The 13217-nt window shown below is 46.0% G+C and overlaps 1 protein-coding gene across 1 annotated transcript; it reads right to left on the reverse strand.

Moving 5' to 3' along the window:
* Positions 1-1015: 1015 nt before the first annotated feature.
* LOC8027641 (suppressor of tumorigenicity 7 protein homolog) lies at positions 1016-13097 on the reverse strand. The gene is made up of 9 exons (XM_029972346.3): positions 12817-13097; positions 11120-11202; positions 10077-10410; positions 8756-8834; positions 8620-8674; positions 7494-7593; positions 5403-5500; positions 3823-3937; positions 1016-1889 (listed from the first exon to the last, which is right to left on the reverse strand). Exons 1-9 carry the CDS (start codon positions 12821-12823, stop codon positions 1234-1236), a joined length of 1527 nt encoding a protein of 508 aa, XP_029828206.1. The 5' UTR covers positions 12824-13097; the 3' UTR covers positions 1016-1233.
* Positions 13098-13217: the final 120 nt, after the last annotated feature.

A 13217-nucleotide genomic window follows, 5' to 3' on the forward strand; every position in this document is an offset into this window, starting at 1 on the left:
TTCACTGATTTTAGTCAGAGAAAAGCTTAAAGTTCTGGAAATAATCTGCTTTATGTTTAGTTCTGTGTACACAGAAAGCAAGAGCTACAGAGCAACTATTTATTTGTAAATATCAATCTCTTAAGTTCGGTATAAAAATTGTTTACTGCAATGGGTAGCATGTGTAAAGAAATGTTTTGTGCCTCAAATGTTTTATATAGCTAGAAACCTAACTCGAGAAGGAATGGTTAAGCTAAAATGGGTGCAACATAGTATGGAGACTTCTTGTAATATCATGGTTTTCAGCGAGTCAAAAAAACCAATCTATAAATTTTGAATTTACCGCATTTAGTTTCTCGGGGGAAGAAATTACTGTAAACGACTTAATTTTTGCGAATCGTTCCAAAGCTGAAAATTTTTAATTATTCGCGGGTTTTAATTTTCGCGAATCGAGTGTAGCTTCTGTAGCGTTCACATATTGCGCGAATTGTTCACGGGACATATTTTTCGCGAATTGTAGGCGATCCGCGAAAATTAGGTCCTCGCAAAAATTTAGTCGTTTACAGTATCTTATTTTTGTTAACAACCTACATAAATGATTAAAAAGTATGATCTCATAAAAAGCAGTAAAATAGGGGTACTGCACCACTATGAGCACAAAGCAATGCACATGAGCTTACACAAACAGGGTGATAGAGCGCACATCGTTCCTTCCCCCTTTGGCGTACAACCCATTTCAATGTAACATGGCTACGGCACCTATGAGCCAGCTAGAACAACAAAATGAAGCATGCAACAGCTCTCCATAGGAGTGTACTAGGACAGCAGATTGTCACAAGGCAATCAACATGGTCACTGGAACGAGCAACTTATTGCCTGACAAGAACTACTTCAATGGTGTGAAATGAACTGGGCAAAAACTCCCAGCTGTAATGCACTCGACAGCAGGCGACACAGTTGTGGCACCGGTGAACACTCCCCACAGGCCATGCACCAAAGCCACAGACGTATTCCACTCCACCATTGCAACAAAGGGTGTCTTTCAGAGCACACATTTATTGAGCTCTCAATATGCAAGTCAGGAAGCCTTTCCCCATCTCTTTCCTAGATACCCAAAAGGGAAAGAGAGGCTCCTCAAAGGGAAAAGGAGGTCCAGGGAAGCCCTCTTCCCCAGAGCCCCAAAAGGGAAAGGAGATACTCCCCAGATCCCTTTAAGGGGGGCTCAGGGAAGCTCCCAAGAAGGAAAGAGAGGGCTCAGATCCGGGAGAGCTGCTGCAGCAGGCTGGAAGGCAGCAGTGCCTCGAGCTTGTCCAGCAGGTAGCCTAGGGGCAGGGCCAGCCAGGCGAGGAGAGTGCGGGCGGCCAGCCCCACGGGCTCCGGGTACTGGTGGGTGAGCAGGGCCAGCAGGGCCGTTAAGGAGCACAACCCTGCCGTGAACAGGATGAAGAAGGGCAGCTCCTTCTTGGGGTACACAGACACCTCGTGGAATGGGGGCAGCAGCTCCCGGTCCGTGGCCTCGGTGCACCCGGGGTACGGGTAGAAAAGCTGGCCTCGCTCGAGCGGGTAGGGTAGCGCCCGGAAGGTGCCCTCCCACGACCAGTGGAGCAGGTGCAGGGCACCCTCGACCCGCTTCCAGTGGCGCAGGTGGAAGAAGGCGTACGCCAGGGCCTCCGAGTCGCCCCGCTTGAGCAAGTGCTCGGGGGGCAGGATCAGGCTTTTGGCCTCCAGCAGGTATTTGGGCACGTGGGGGTTGAACTCCACCGCCCGGTGGACCGCCTCCACCGCCGCTAGCTCGGGCCCGCTCAGGCCCCGCCGGGCCGCCGCCTCTGCCGAGAACTTATCCCCGACGCCGCGCGCCTTGAGCAGTGCGGCCGTGTAGCAGATGCTCGCCGACTTGGGCAAGTTGATGTCTGTGGGGAAGCGTTTGCGAGCTCTGTGAAGTGCGGCATTGATTTGTCTCCCTCATTCCTGCTTGGCTACGTCCTCGAGTTTCTAACTAAATGCACTGGATCCTTTGTGAAAGGGGCCGGCCAGTGGGGATAGCTTAGAACGAAATCTGAGCGGTGGTTGTTGGTAACTACAGTCTGTCGCAACATAAGTACTGGAAGAGAGGCCCTGAACCCAGGTTTCCAGAGAAAGGTCGCATCGCTACACCACACGGTATGAATGCACAATGTTTTTAACAATGCAAAAAGAGAGGAACGTCTGTCAGCGCCCTTTTGACGAGACTGGTGCCCACAAAAACAGAACTCTGCCTAAAGGCAAATGTGCAGTGGTGCGTTGAGCACTGAACGGAGCGCTGGTTTCTGTGAACAGAGCCTCTCCAGTGGGTCTTACATTTCAACAGCTTCTACTGATGAAATAAGGACATATTACGAGCTAATGGTTCTTACTACTCGACAGCTATCTAAATATAATACTATTGCACTGCATTCCCCAGTTCATCTACTAGCAACCTCCATACTTGACGTATAAAGATGGCAGATGTTGGCTAACACTCTGAGGCTTCCAGAAGGTTCCTTCTCAGGTTCTTCCCACCAAATTCGACTTAGCTTTGTGTTCAGTTAAGACTTAAGGGGGGGTCATATATATACAGTTAAACCTTGATGTAACGAAGTCGGTAAAATTCGCAATTTACTTCGTTACATTGAAATTTCGCTAAATCGAAATTTGGCTTTAGCATGCAAAAATAATTTCCGAAACATTTTACGGGTATGAAAACTCACCGAAAATGACATTTATTTAGGGGCAAAGTAGTCCGCGAGTTTCGCTTGCGCCTTGTCCGACAGTAGCAGCGGCGTCATACGGTCAATACGGCGTTCGAGCGCCCAGAGCGCTTGCACGGCATCTTGCTGCCCATGCGACGCCGTGTACCTCCTCAGTACGTCCATTGCGTCGAGCACTTCCCGAGTGCTCGTGATCTCGACAGTTTCTTCAGGATGGCGTCCAAAACGTTTGCTTTCTCATCCAAAGAAAGAACTTTACGTTTCCTTATGGCAGCAAGCACGTGAGTGAACCGCCCGGTTGAAAAATAAAGCTGTTTAGTTTAGGCGGTGCCAATGTTTCCAATCTACACAGCACTCTTGACCGCACAGTTTACTTGCCCCCTTGCGCCCACAGTGTGCTTGCGCCTTTGCTTTACATCACGCTCGCAAGACGATAATCGGTCTTCTCGGTCTTCTCGGTCTTCTCCTAGATGGCACTGCCCGTGCGGTCGCGCCATCACGTCGCTCCCCCGCTGAAGTTGGCCCCCGCGCTACCCGCGGTACAGTGGACTATGATGATCAGTGAATGTCAGTGGTGATGCTGTTATGCCGTGTTAACTTTTTGCTCGGCATTTTCTGGCCAGCCCTGCGGAATCCGCTTTGCCGCATGCCTCGCCGGCGCTACAGGCGCCGCATCCTCGGGCAGCCTAGGAACGTTGGAAGGCCTGTCCCCGTGAAGTAACCTACCAAGCGCTCGCGTTTGCGCATAATTTTTTTTTTTTAACCACAATTTTTTTGCAAAGTTGTTTTTTAGAGTCTATTTATTTATTGCCTTCTATGGCAATGGCGCTTCGTTATATTGAAATAGCAGCGAAATAGACTTCGTTATATAGAGACTAAAAATACATGGGGTCTATGGGCAAGAAATTATGAAAAATAAAATACTTCGTTAAATCGGGGATTTCGTTACATTGAAGTTCGTTATATCGAGGTTCGACTGTATATATATTATTTATGGGGTCAGCTGCATTGTGGGGGTGCTTTAGCCTCGTTAGTGGCTACGCCACTGCCATGAATGTCATCTAGCAATGTTGCCCTTACGATGAAAGTATGATGCCCAACCGAACCCGATCCTCACCGTCATACTTAGCCAGTACCGCCTGCACGTCGGCGTAAGCCTGCAGTTCCAGGAGGGCCTCTATGAGGTTCTCGTGGATATTGAACAGGTTCATGCTCGGGAACTCTTTCATCAGCTGCAGAAAAAAAAACAGCAGTGCTCCTCAGGCTCGAGCACTAGCAACCATGTCTGCGTAGAATGCACGCTGAAAAGTTGTCTTTTGATTGAACCGCCGGAAGTTAAGAAATTAACCAATCACGCTGGCCCTCAGAATGCCGGAAAAATGACTAGCTTTGAATGATTGAATAATTAGTTATGGTCGGTCGAAAGTCGATGGGTGTGCCTGTTTCTAACTACAGTCACTAACAACTTAAGAAATGCAGAGTCTGGTTTACTATCTTTGCACTTCTTGCTTCGTGATTACTTCTTTGGCCTTCTTATCAGCTAATACCACAATCTCATTGGCCGAGGAGTGATAATGAGATGCTCATGCAGGACTCGCCACTCCCTGCATTTCTTAACATGTCAGTGACTATGTGGGTAGGCAATGGGGGAGAGGATTAGATGAGAGCAAGAGGTGACATTGAAACATAGCTCTGGTTGGAATGATCAGTAGGTTTAAAGCCTTTGTCTCCAGCTACCCTTCAAACAGGTTCGAACGCCGGCGTCTGGCACCTGGCGTTCGTGTTTGAAAGCGTTCGAACAATGAGTAGAGACAAAGGCAGGCAGTCTTGCATCCACCCCCTAATGATTCCAGCCAAAGCTCGGTGCTCTGGCATCCCTGCAAGCTCTCACCTCCCCCTCTCCCTCGATTTACACCCATACTCAATCTCGTGGAGAATGCCGGCCTGTGTTCCGACTGTGAGCGGGCTCTACCGGCCTCCATTCAGTTGCACCCAGCCTCCATCTTGAAGCCATATATGCGGTACCACCATGCACTTCTAAAACAAAGCTCGGTCAGTTCGATTTGCTGGGAACATTCGGTTACTCTACAATGAATAAAGGGGTCTTCTTCAAGGGCAGTTGTCGTGTTCGAGACAATACCCTGAACATAATGTGGGTAAGTATTGACTGATACGATAGATATGTACTTAAAAAAGAGATGAACACTATTTTATAAGGATGCACGATAGCGACCCCAACACCAAGAAAACAATAAAAAAAAAAGGGTAATCAACACTTCAGTCTAGCACAAGGCTCGCAACAAATTATTTTATGCTGCCTGTCCTTCCCTTTTTCGTTCTTTAGCCCCAAGCTCCTGCTTTAGACTCGTGCCTTCTCACTAGACTAGTTGCCTCAGCTTCAGCTGTGAAAATAGTCCTGACAGACAGATGATGACAATGATGATGATGAGGTTATTCATTTGCGAACAGGGCGAGACCCTGGATGACCTGCAAGGCTAAGTGGAAAGACGAAAGCTCGTACACGGTGCATCTAGCAGCTATTTTGTTGTACGACGCTCATATCGGGGTCATGAGTGAACCTGAGCGCGAGCAACAGACAATAACACAACTGTTTACTGCCTGGTTGTAGGTTAAGTTTCTAAACAAATGCCTCAGAGAAACCACTCCACTAGAATCCAAAAGCGGAAGTGTACTCACATCACGCATCATCTTGACAGCCTCGCGCACCTTGCCCAACTTTCGGGCGCACATGGCTAGCCTCCGACGAACATAGACCAGCACATTGCAGTCTCTCCCTGCACCCAATTGCAGGAATTCAACGTCAGGGTTGAGATCAATTCTTACGGCTGCCCACAAATTGCTGGTCCACAGACTGTAGAATAACTGGGAAACATAGAACGGCCTGAAGATGCAGCTGAACAATACTACCACCAGGGCCTGGGCAGTATCGCGATACAAATTTCCTAGAGATAGTTTCAAGTATCTGTATCGAGATAGATTAGAAAAAAGTATTTGTATCTCAATAGTGAAATTAATTTAAAATGTATTGCTCATATCGCTATACTTTGCCCGAGTTAGGTGTCTCGTTACATTTGTTGCCCTTTTTAAGGTAAATTTAAAGGATAAAAACATCTTTCTGGTGCAAGCTGCTTCGGAATTTATAATATCATCCCACCCTATAATATGATCCATCTCAGTCACCAACATTAAAAAAATTAAAAAAACTGGTTTATAGAACAAGACTTGCAAGAATAACAAAATCAGCTAGCTCCTCCCACAAAGCCCTCCACTCTTTCCAATTTAACAGAGCGAACGTTGTAAAGGAGTTTAGTGGAGAAAAAGTATGGCCCTGTTGTCCAATTTCCCATACTATGTGTGACTCAGAAGCACATAAGATGACAGTTTGAGATGTACCCTCACAGTGAAACAGGGTTACTTTTGGGCAGATGCCTTTTGTCAAGCATGGTACGCAATCTTTACTAGGGCTGGGCAATTGATTGATTAACCTACCGATTAATCAATTAATGTTTTAATCACGATTGAATTTTTTAACCGGATAATCAATTAAATTTTGACTACCTAACCCCAAAAAAAAAATTTTAAATAAATGCTTTTACCGTGCAGGCATAGACGAGTACACCTGTATGAAGGGCAAACTTTAAGTGAAATTTTGAGCTAAAGTAAGCTGGTAGGGAAAGATTTCTAAGTCCAAACAAGAGCAAAAGGTGCCAGGTGCCCCGGCCACTTCAACGTCATGCGAGCATCTGTTTAGCGCAGCAGGGACTACTGAGAACCACCAGAGGAGTTTGCTCTTGCTAGAGAATTTCAACGAGCCTCCGCTTCATGCAGCTGAAGTAATAATCTGAGTCTAAGCGTCTTTTTGACTGCTCTCAAATGCACGTCGAGGCTTATTCATAATCGAAATTGTATACTGCGCCGTTTATCACATAATCATGAAAGGCAAAAAGTGTAATTTTGTCTTTTCTAAAATACTATGTATGGAAATGAACAAAATCGATTAATGGGTAGCGATTAATTGGGTTAAAACTTTTAATCGACACCCAGCCCTAGCTTTCATTGTTTTGTAACTATATGGTTCAATGGGGCTGACATGTTTTTTTTTAGAGGCATTAATGGTAAATAAAGAGTTTGAGGTAAGGGGTAGTGCATAATATGGCACAAAAAGAGGAGCACAAGCATAAGTTACCATTCATATTTGTCACGAACTACACCCTCTCCACGTAGCACCATTCAGGAACAAATGTATTTCTATAAGTATCTATCCATATTCCAGAATACTTGTTTGCCATTTTTGCAGAAGTATTTCAGGGATATCCCATTGCATAAAAGTCAAATGTATCTCAATATCTGTATTTGGGCCTTAAAACACATGTATGTCAGTATTTGTAGTGCCAAATACTTTTTGGAGTATCTCTGCCCAGCCCCGACTACCACAAACATTTAAGATTCATTGTTAGGAACTATTCTAGGCAGAGCTGAATTGACACTAAATTAAGACCCTGTTAAGCTGACAGGAAAGGCACGAAAAAGGAGATGTGTTCCTCAAATTGCATCTTTGGAATGATTCACCCGTATCTTTTAGATTCACATCTTTAGCAAAGCAATAACCACGATGGACCTTTCTTAATGCTTATCTAGCAAATGCTACATAGCTAGTTTTGCACAAGTTCAACTACTCAGAATATTTTTTTTTTTTTTTTAATTTCATTGAGCAAAGCTGGAGCAAATAGAGAACAAGCGGCGCACTGAAGGGCCATATGAGCTCACGGTGCAAAGCTTCGTGAAAGGTGCCCTGATGCTGAAGTGGCTGACTCTTGCGGTGATTTGTCTCGGCGTACTTGAGTGCCTGCCGGAAGAGCTTTTCTGCCTGCAGGTAGCCACGGGGCAAAAGGCATTGGAGAGTGCCATGCATGTGTTTATTTATTTATTTACTTATACAGTACCTACATTACCCAGGGGCATTACAGTAGGGGGGTTTAAATACATTAAAAGATGGCTGCACCATACTTGCTACACACAAGTCACACATAGTGCTTGAAATCAACGATACACAAAAAAATATGCAAACGAAGAAGAAAAAAAGAATATCGAAGAACTGTTACAAAAAAAAAAAAAAAAGGATTGAAATCAGCAAGCACAGTACAAAGCAATAACCTAAAAGAAAACACAATACAAGTATAACTCTAAGAAAATACTACACAGAGAGTCTTATAGGTCCATTAGGAGAAGAAAAGCTGGCATCTGAGGTTTCTGTCACCACAAGTTCAGGAAGGGCATTCCACTCATGAATGGTCTTTGTTAAAAAGGAGTATTGAAACCATTCAGTTCTCCGTCTAATTTCTTCTATTTTAAGCAAATGATCTTCTACCCTTGAAGAAATGTAATTGGGACTATGAAGATACTTATCCTTGTTAATATGTGTGTTTTGTAGGAAAATACTTATAAAAAGTTTTAACTGTAAACATTTTCGTCGTAAAGCCAGCAAGTGCCAGCTGTGATGAGGACTCCGAACAAGTCCAAGTACCAAACAGACCCAACTAAAGCCCCTTGATGAGCTTGTCTTACAAGCGGCGACATATGCAACAATGCAAAGCCCAATTGTGTCAACCATAATGCTAACGGCACTAAAAGCAGTAATAACCCCAAATTCAATAAAATTCAGCAGAAGAGTTGTCCTCTAGGTAAAAAGTTCCCGCCACACCAGCTGTTTGTTGAAAGTAGGCCATTTTCCGCTTACGCATGGTAAATGCCTGTACAAAATCACTTAATCTTGTTATTTTCCCAACCATTCCATTTTCTTGTTTTAACTTTAACTTTCCACGGGACCCAATAAAACTACCGTGCAACTAGGTTCAGAAACTGAACAAGAACCTCCGAAAAACTCAAAGCTCACCTCTAACACACCGGGGGCCTCTTCTTCAGCGAGCAGAATGTAGGCGGTTACGCTCCTGTGGAGAGGATGGACATGCGCACCGTTAAGGTTGACCTGCCACAAAACGTTGTGTCCCACTGCTGCTTCATTCACTCACTCGGGGTTCTTCTCTAGGGCGTCGTGTGCGTGCTGGATGCGTGTCTTGGGATCTCGCTCTCGCCAGGCCATCTGCATGACTGCCGTCCAGGTTGAATAAGATGCTGCTGCCATGTTAATAGTCTCAAACAGAAGTGTTAGTACCAGAATTTTAGTAATTTTTCAAGATAAATGTAAAATCCAACCAAACTGCTAGAGCCCAAAAACCAGTGTGACCATAAAGTTGGTGAGCATCCGCTGACAACTGATGGTCATGGCCTCATCTATTTGTGGTGTACATCTAGAAAGTGCCACCCAACTGTCTGGTTGTTTGCATGCTCATTAAGAAGAGTCCTTGTCACAGTTTGGGCTTTTATTTCAGTGTCTTCGACATTTCCAATATTAGTTAGTTTGTGCCACATGGACTCCAAAGGCATACTCGCATCTGGCAACTAATGAACAGCTCATAAAGTTAAAAAGATTAAATGCGGGATAGCCCGTCTGCCACATATGAGGAGGACCTCATATGAGCAACAATTTTATGCCGGTCCTCCATTTTGGTGTCGATGTATCTGCCACGTGACCTACTGACTCATTGCAATGGGAAATGCAATAGTGCGACATATTGAAATTTACCGAAGAAAAAAAAACAAAAATGGACAGATACTGTCGATGGTCTACACTACCTATAGACCTTTTCCGCAAGGGCGCCGCCATCTTGAATTGTCGTCACTTCCAGTATGGGCGAAAACATTGTTTTGCCGTCGCCACGCCAACAGAAGCCATTTGGGATATAAGCGTAACCGTCATACATTCTCGTTTTGCCTCCCTTCTGTTTTTTTACTGGTTACAGGTTGAAACGTTTTATTATTTTTTCGTCGCCCATACCGGATACGCCTATTAGGTGACTGGGGACGAGATTACACGGAAAAGGTCTATAGTAGCCCTCCTATGCCGAAGCACTCACAAAGGGATGTGTGCTGCGAAGTTCGCAAGTTCCCCTAAGCTACACACGCAAAAACACAAAAACCGTCTCAACTGCATGGCGTTGGCGGTATGACAACAATTATTAGAATCACGTAACGGTGAACAAGTTCCAGTGAACGACGGGCCAAAGTATGACTATTGGTTAGGAGTGACATGTTTTTGGCACACAGGAAGGTGAATGTCTCTCCAAAGATTGTCAGTACTTTTCCATGTACCGGTAGTCGCTGCTCATTATGGTTGCAGGAAGTTATAAACCCGGCAGATGCTCCGCCTCAACCATAAGCTTTCTGCCTTCGACAACACTTGTACGCGCAGCCGAAACCGGCTATAGGTAACCTCGAATGAAGGGTGCATACCCTCGCAGTCGGGGTGCCCCGCGTCTGCCTCGCACGCAAACAGCGTCTGGTGGTCCTGGGCGGACAAGTTCATGTCGTAGAAGGTAAGTGGCTCCCGGCGGGTCGCAGCCAGAAACCGGGCGTACTCAGCTCCCCGCAGGAGGGACAGCGGGTTGCGCCACACCTTGCACTCTCCGGTCGTGGTCGTGGAGGGTGCCGAGGGCGGGCCCCTGCTCTCGGGGGCGGGGTTGTCGGGTTCCTCAGCCCCGCCCCCAAGCCACGGCGACAGGTGGTTCAACGACACCTGCTCTATGAAGGATGTCCCATACTTGCGAAAGTACCACCATTCGAAGATCTGCGCAGGAAGTTGGAGGAACGACCAGCTTGAAAATTTGAACTAGTTGTGTCAGATGCTACAGTCTGTAGTGGATTGAGAAAGATGGGACAATTAAGCCCCTCCCACAAAGCTCTCTGCTTGTCATGATTAGTGGCTTCCTCCTCTCCAGCACCCCCTCTCCAGCAATGGACCCTTTCTGAAATTGTGAAGTGATGCATAGAACACGTGCAGCTGCCATTAGTTGGTCTCATCGCTTCTGGCGTGAAGCCCGTGATTGGTTCCAAGTTCGCACCAAGCACTGACGCAGAACTCATGTGGAATGCATTTTAATCCAAGTATACTCCGAATGCTGACGAAGCGGTTGTGTCCAATGCGTGCTCAAAGTGCATGACCAACTAATGGCGGCTGCACATAACCCATGCATCATTTCGAAAAGGGCCTATTGGTCTTCTAAAATGGCGAGAGTGGAGGGCTTGGTGGGAGGAGCTTGTGCCGGTTTTTTTTTTAACCTTCAACAGACTGTAAGAACTGTTCCCAGAAGAGCAGCAGACGCGATAGTAAATTAGAGCCCCCGCTAAGTTGACAAGCAAGGCATGAACAGGGGGATGTTGGTTTTTCAGCCCCAATGTACCTCACACTGCTAAACGCAAGAAGGACCCAAGATACGAGACAGAAGATCCCTCTGTGTGAGAACTATTTTTCTGAGCTACCGAAATGCGTAACTTACCAATATGAGCCCCGAGATGAGAGACGAAGTCCCCGTCAGTGCCACGTAAAACTTGGGTGTGAGAGTGTTGAGGAAAACCGAGGCTGAAAGCGTGACGGGAGTTAGATCACATGAACAAGTGCGGATAGAAGCAAAAGGACTAGAAAGCAAAGAACTTGGAAAGTGCTTTGTGTGCATGTGTTTACAATCATTTCGGTGTTTGTGGTGCCCCAAAAGACACATGTACGAAGATCACGTATAAGGGATTGTAATATGCGGGCAACCGCTATTTCGCATCGGCTGCGAGTTTCGAGTCTGGGCCACACATATGCACAAACTAAAGCCCCCCGATAAAATTCCATGCTTCACATTTCCCACAAGTACCAACAACCACCGTTGCGCGAACAGGCGTACCACGAGTGAGTGCTCTGCCGCCATTTGTTTCCAAGGGTCGCTCGTTTCAGTGCTGCGCCGCATTTGCTTCCAAAGGCCACACAAGACAAAAGTCTAGTGCACTGGCGCGCCTCAAGCTACTTGCAAGACAAACACAAAAGCATCAAGGGGCTTTACATAAGACGAAAAAAATACACTGGCGCCATCTAACCGGTAGCTCTGGAGCCCCTCCAATTTATCCATCCATTAAGGATGGATTGATGCTAATGGCTCTGCTCTTTTATAACGGGCGGTAGCTTGCGCCACCTAGCCTGGCACAACACTTTTTCACAGGTATAGTGCATAGATTCAATCTCGCAAGTACCACAAAATCTTCTGTCTAGTTGTATAGACATTGGACGTGTTCCGGGCACACTTGATAGATGATGCTAGTGTGTTCGCTTGTCGTAAGTCGCAAGTGATCGTGGCCAGTTGATCGCACCGAAATTCAAATGTGGGAACAGCCCTTTAAGTATTCATTGTAACGAGTATATAGAATTAATGATCGATAGATGATGAAATTCAAAGCAGCTTCTGTTCATGTTTTCAGGCTTTACTTTTTCAAGTATGTGCTCGTTATCTTTTGCAAGACCAGTGAAAAGCAGCATCCATTGGTGTGCGTTCAATCAAAACCAACCATTCTAATACCAGAGTCAAATGTGAGTTTGGTGATTATTTCCTTTCCAAACAAGCATTTATTGCTCTTGTTTATTACTCGGTTGATGATTTTCTTTTGTGGTGGAATTACTTTGCATTATACAAAATTCTACCTCTTCGACAGTGTTTCCCTCAGTTCACTGTTCTGTTTATATGCGTTGTGAGAAAATGATGATAAATTATCTTAAGTCTAGAGTGCATTTTCATCACTGTTCTGCACTTGTGAGGAGCCACGGCAGCTTCCGCTGGGTGGTTCTTCAACCACTCAAGCTGCTTGGACACCTTTTCCTCCACTTACACAATACTATCTGCAGAAGACAAGCGCTGTTTATTACTACTATTATATCTCATGTATCCGCCAGTTATAAAACGTCACTCAGTGCTGCTACAGGTCAAGGCAGGATGACGTTTCAGAATACAGAGAAAAACTCCGATCAAATCGCAAGTGGCGAAAGCGGTACTGTCAACAACAACACGAACGCAGAGTGGCAGAGTATCGCGGGATCAAATCAGCCGGTCTTGGGAAGCAAACACAACAGCAATACGGACGTCAACACGTTCGTCTCCTTAGAAATTTATAACCGTGCGTTGATTCCAGCGCTCAGGTCTCAACGTAAGAAACAACTCACCCATCATGGGTTTGCCGCACTGCGAAAAATGCTCCCCCGAGCAGCACGGACGATGGTCCACAAGGTTGTGCTTGAACGCGTCAAAGCTTTCGCGAGCCCATCGTTAGTTGAAGCGAAAGCATCGCTTGGCGTGTGTAAACAAGCCGAGGTGGCACATTGGCGCTAGTTGACGCAGTTGACGTCGCTATCGGAAGAGCTGAGGATGCTGAGGAGTTTCTCTCAGCAAAGCGTGAGATGCTACTCGTCTTTCCCAAATCCAAGGGAGATAGGGGAGAGGGAAAGTATTTCAGCAGCGCAGCATGTGAAGGCGTGAAAGGGTGAAAGAGAAGCGTGACGTCACTGACAACATTTGGTTTTTAACTCTAGATGAACTCTACGCAATGCTAGAGTGACTAGAGTTC

The sequence above is a fragment of the Ixodes scapularis genome, unplaced genomic scaffold (genome assembly GCF_016920785.2).
Source record: "Ixodes scapularis isolate PalLabHiFi unplaced genomic scaffold, ASM1692078v2 PGA_scaffold2__306_contigs__length_199485367, whole genome shotgun sequence".
In the NCBI taxonomy this organism is placed as follows: domain Eukaryota; kingdom Metazoa; phylum Arthropoda; class Arachnida; order Ixodida; family Ixodidae; genus Ixodes; species Ixodes scapularis.

What these genes read in the sequence shown, in the direction of transcription:
- LOC8027641 (XM_029972346.3), bottom strand. An exon ending in GCCCTAGAGAAGAACCCCGA is followed by an intron (nt 8,675 to 8,755) that starts GTGAGTGAATGA and finishes TCCTCTCCACAG; the next exon opens with GAGCGTAACCGCCTACATTC. An exon ending in CTGTCAAGATGATGCGTGAT is followed by an intron (nt 3,938 to 5,402) that starts GTGAGTACACTT and finishes TTTTTTCTGCAG; the next exon opens with CTGATGAAAGAGTTCCCGAG.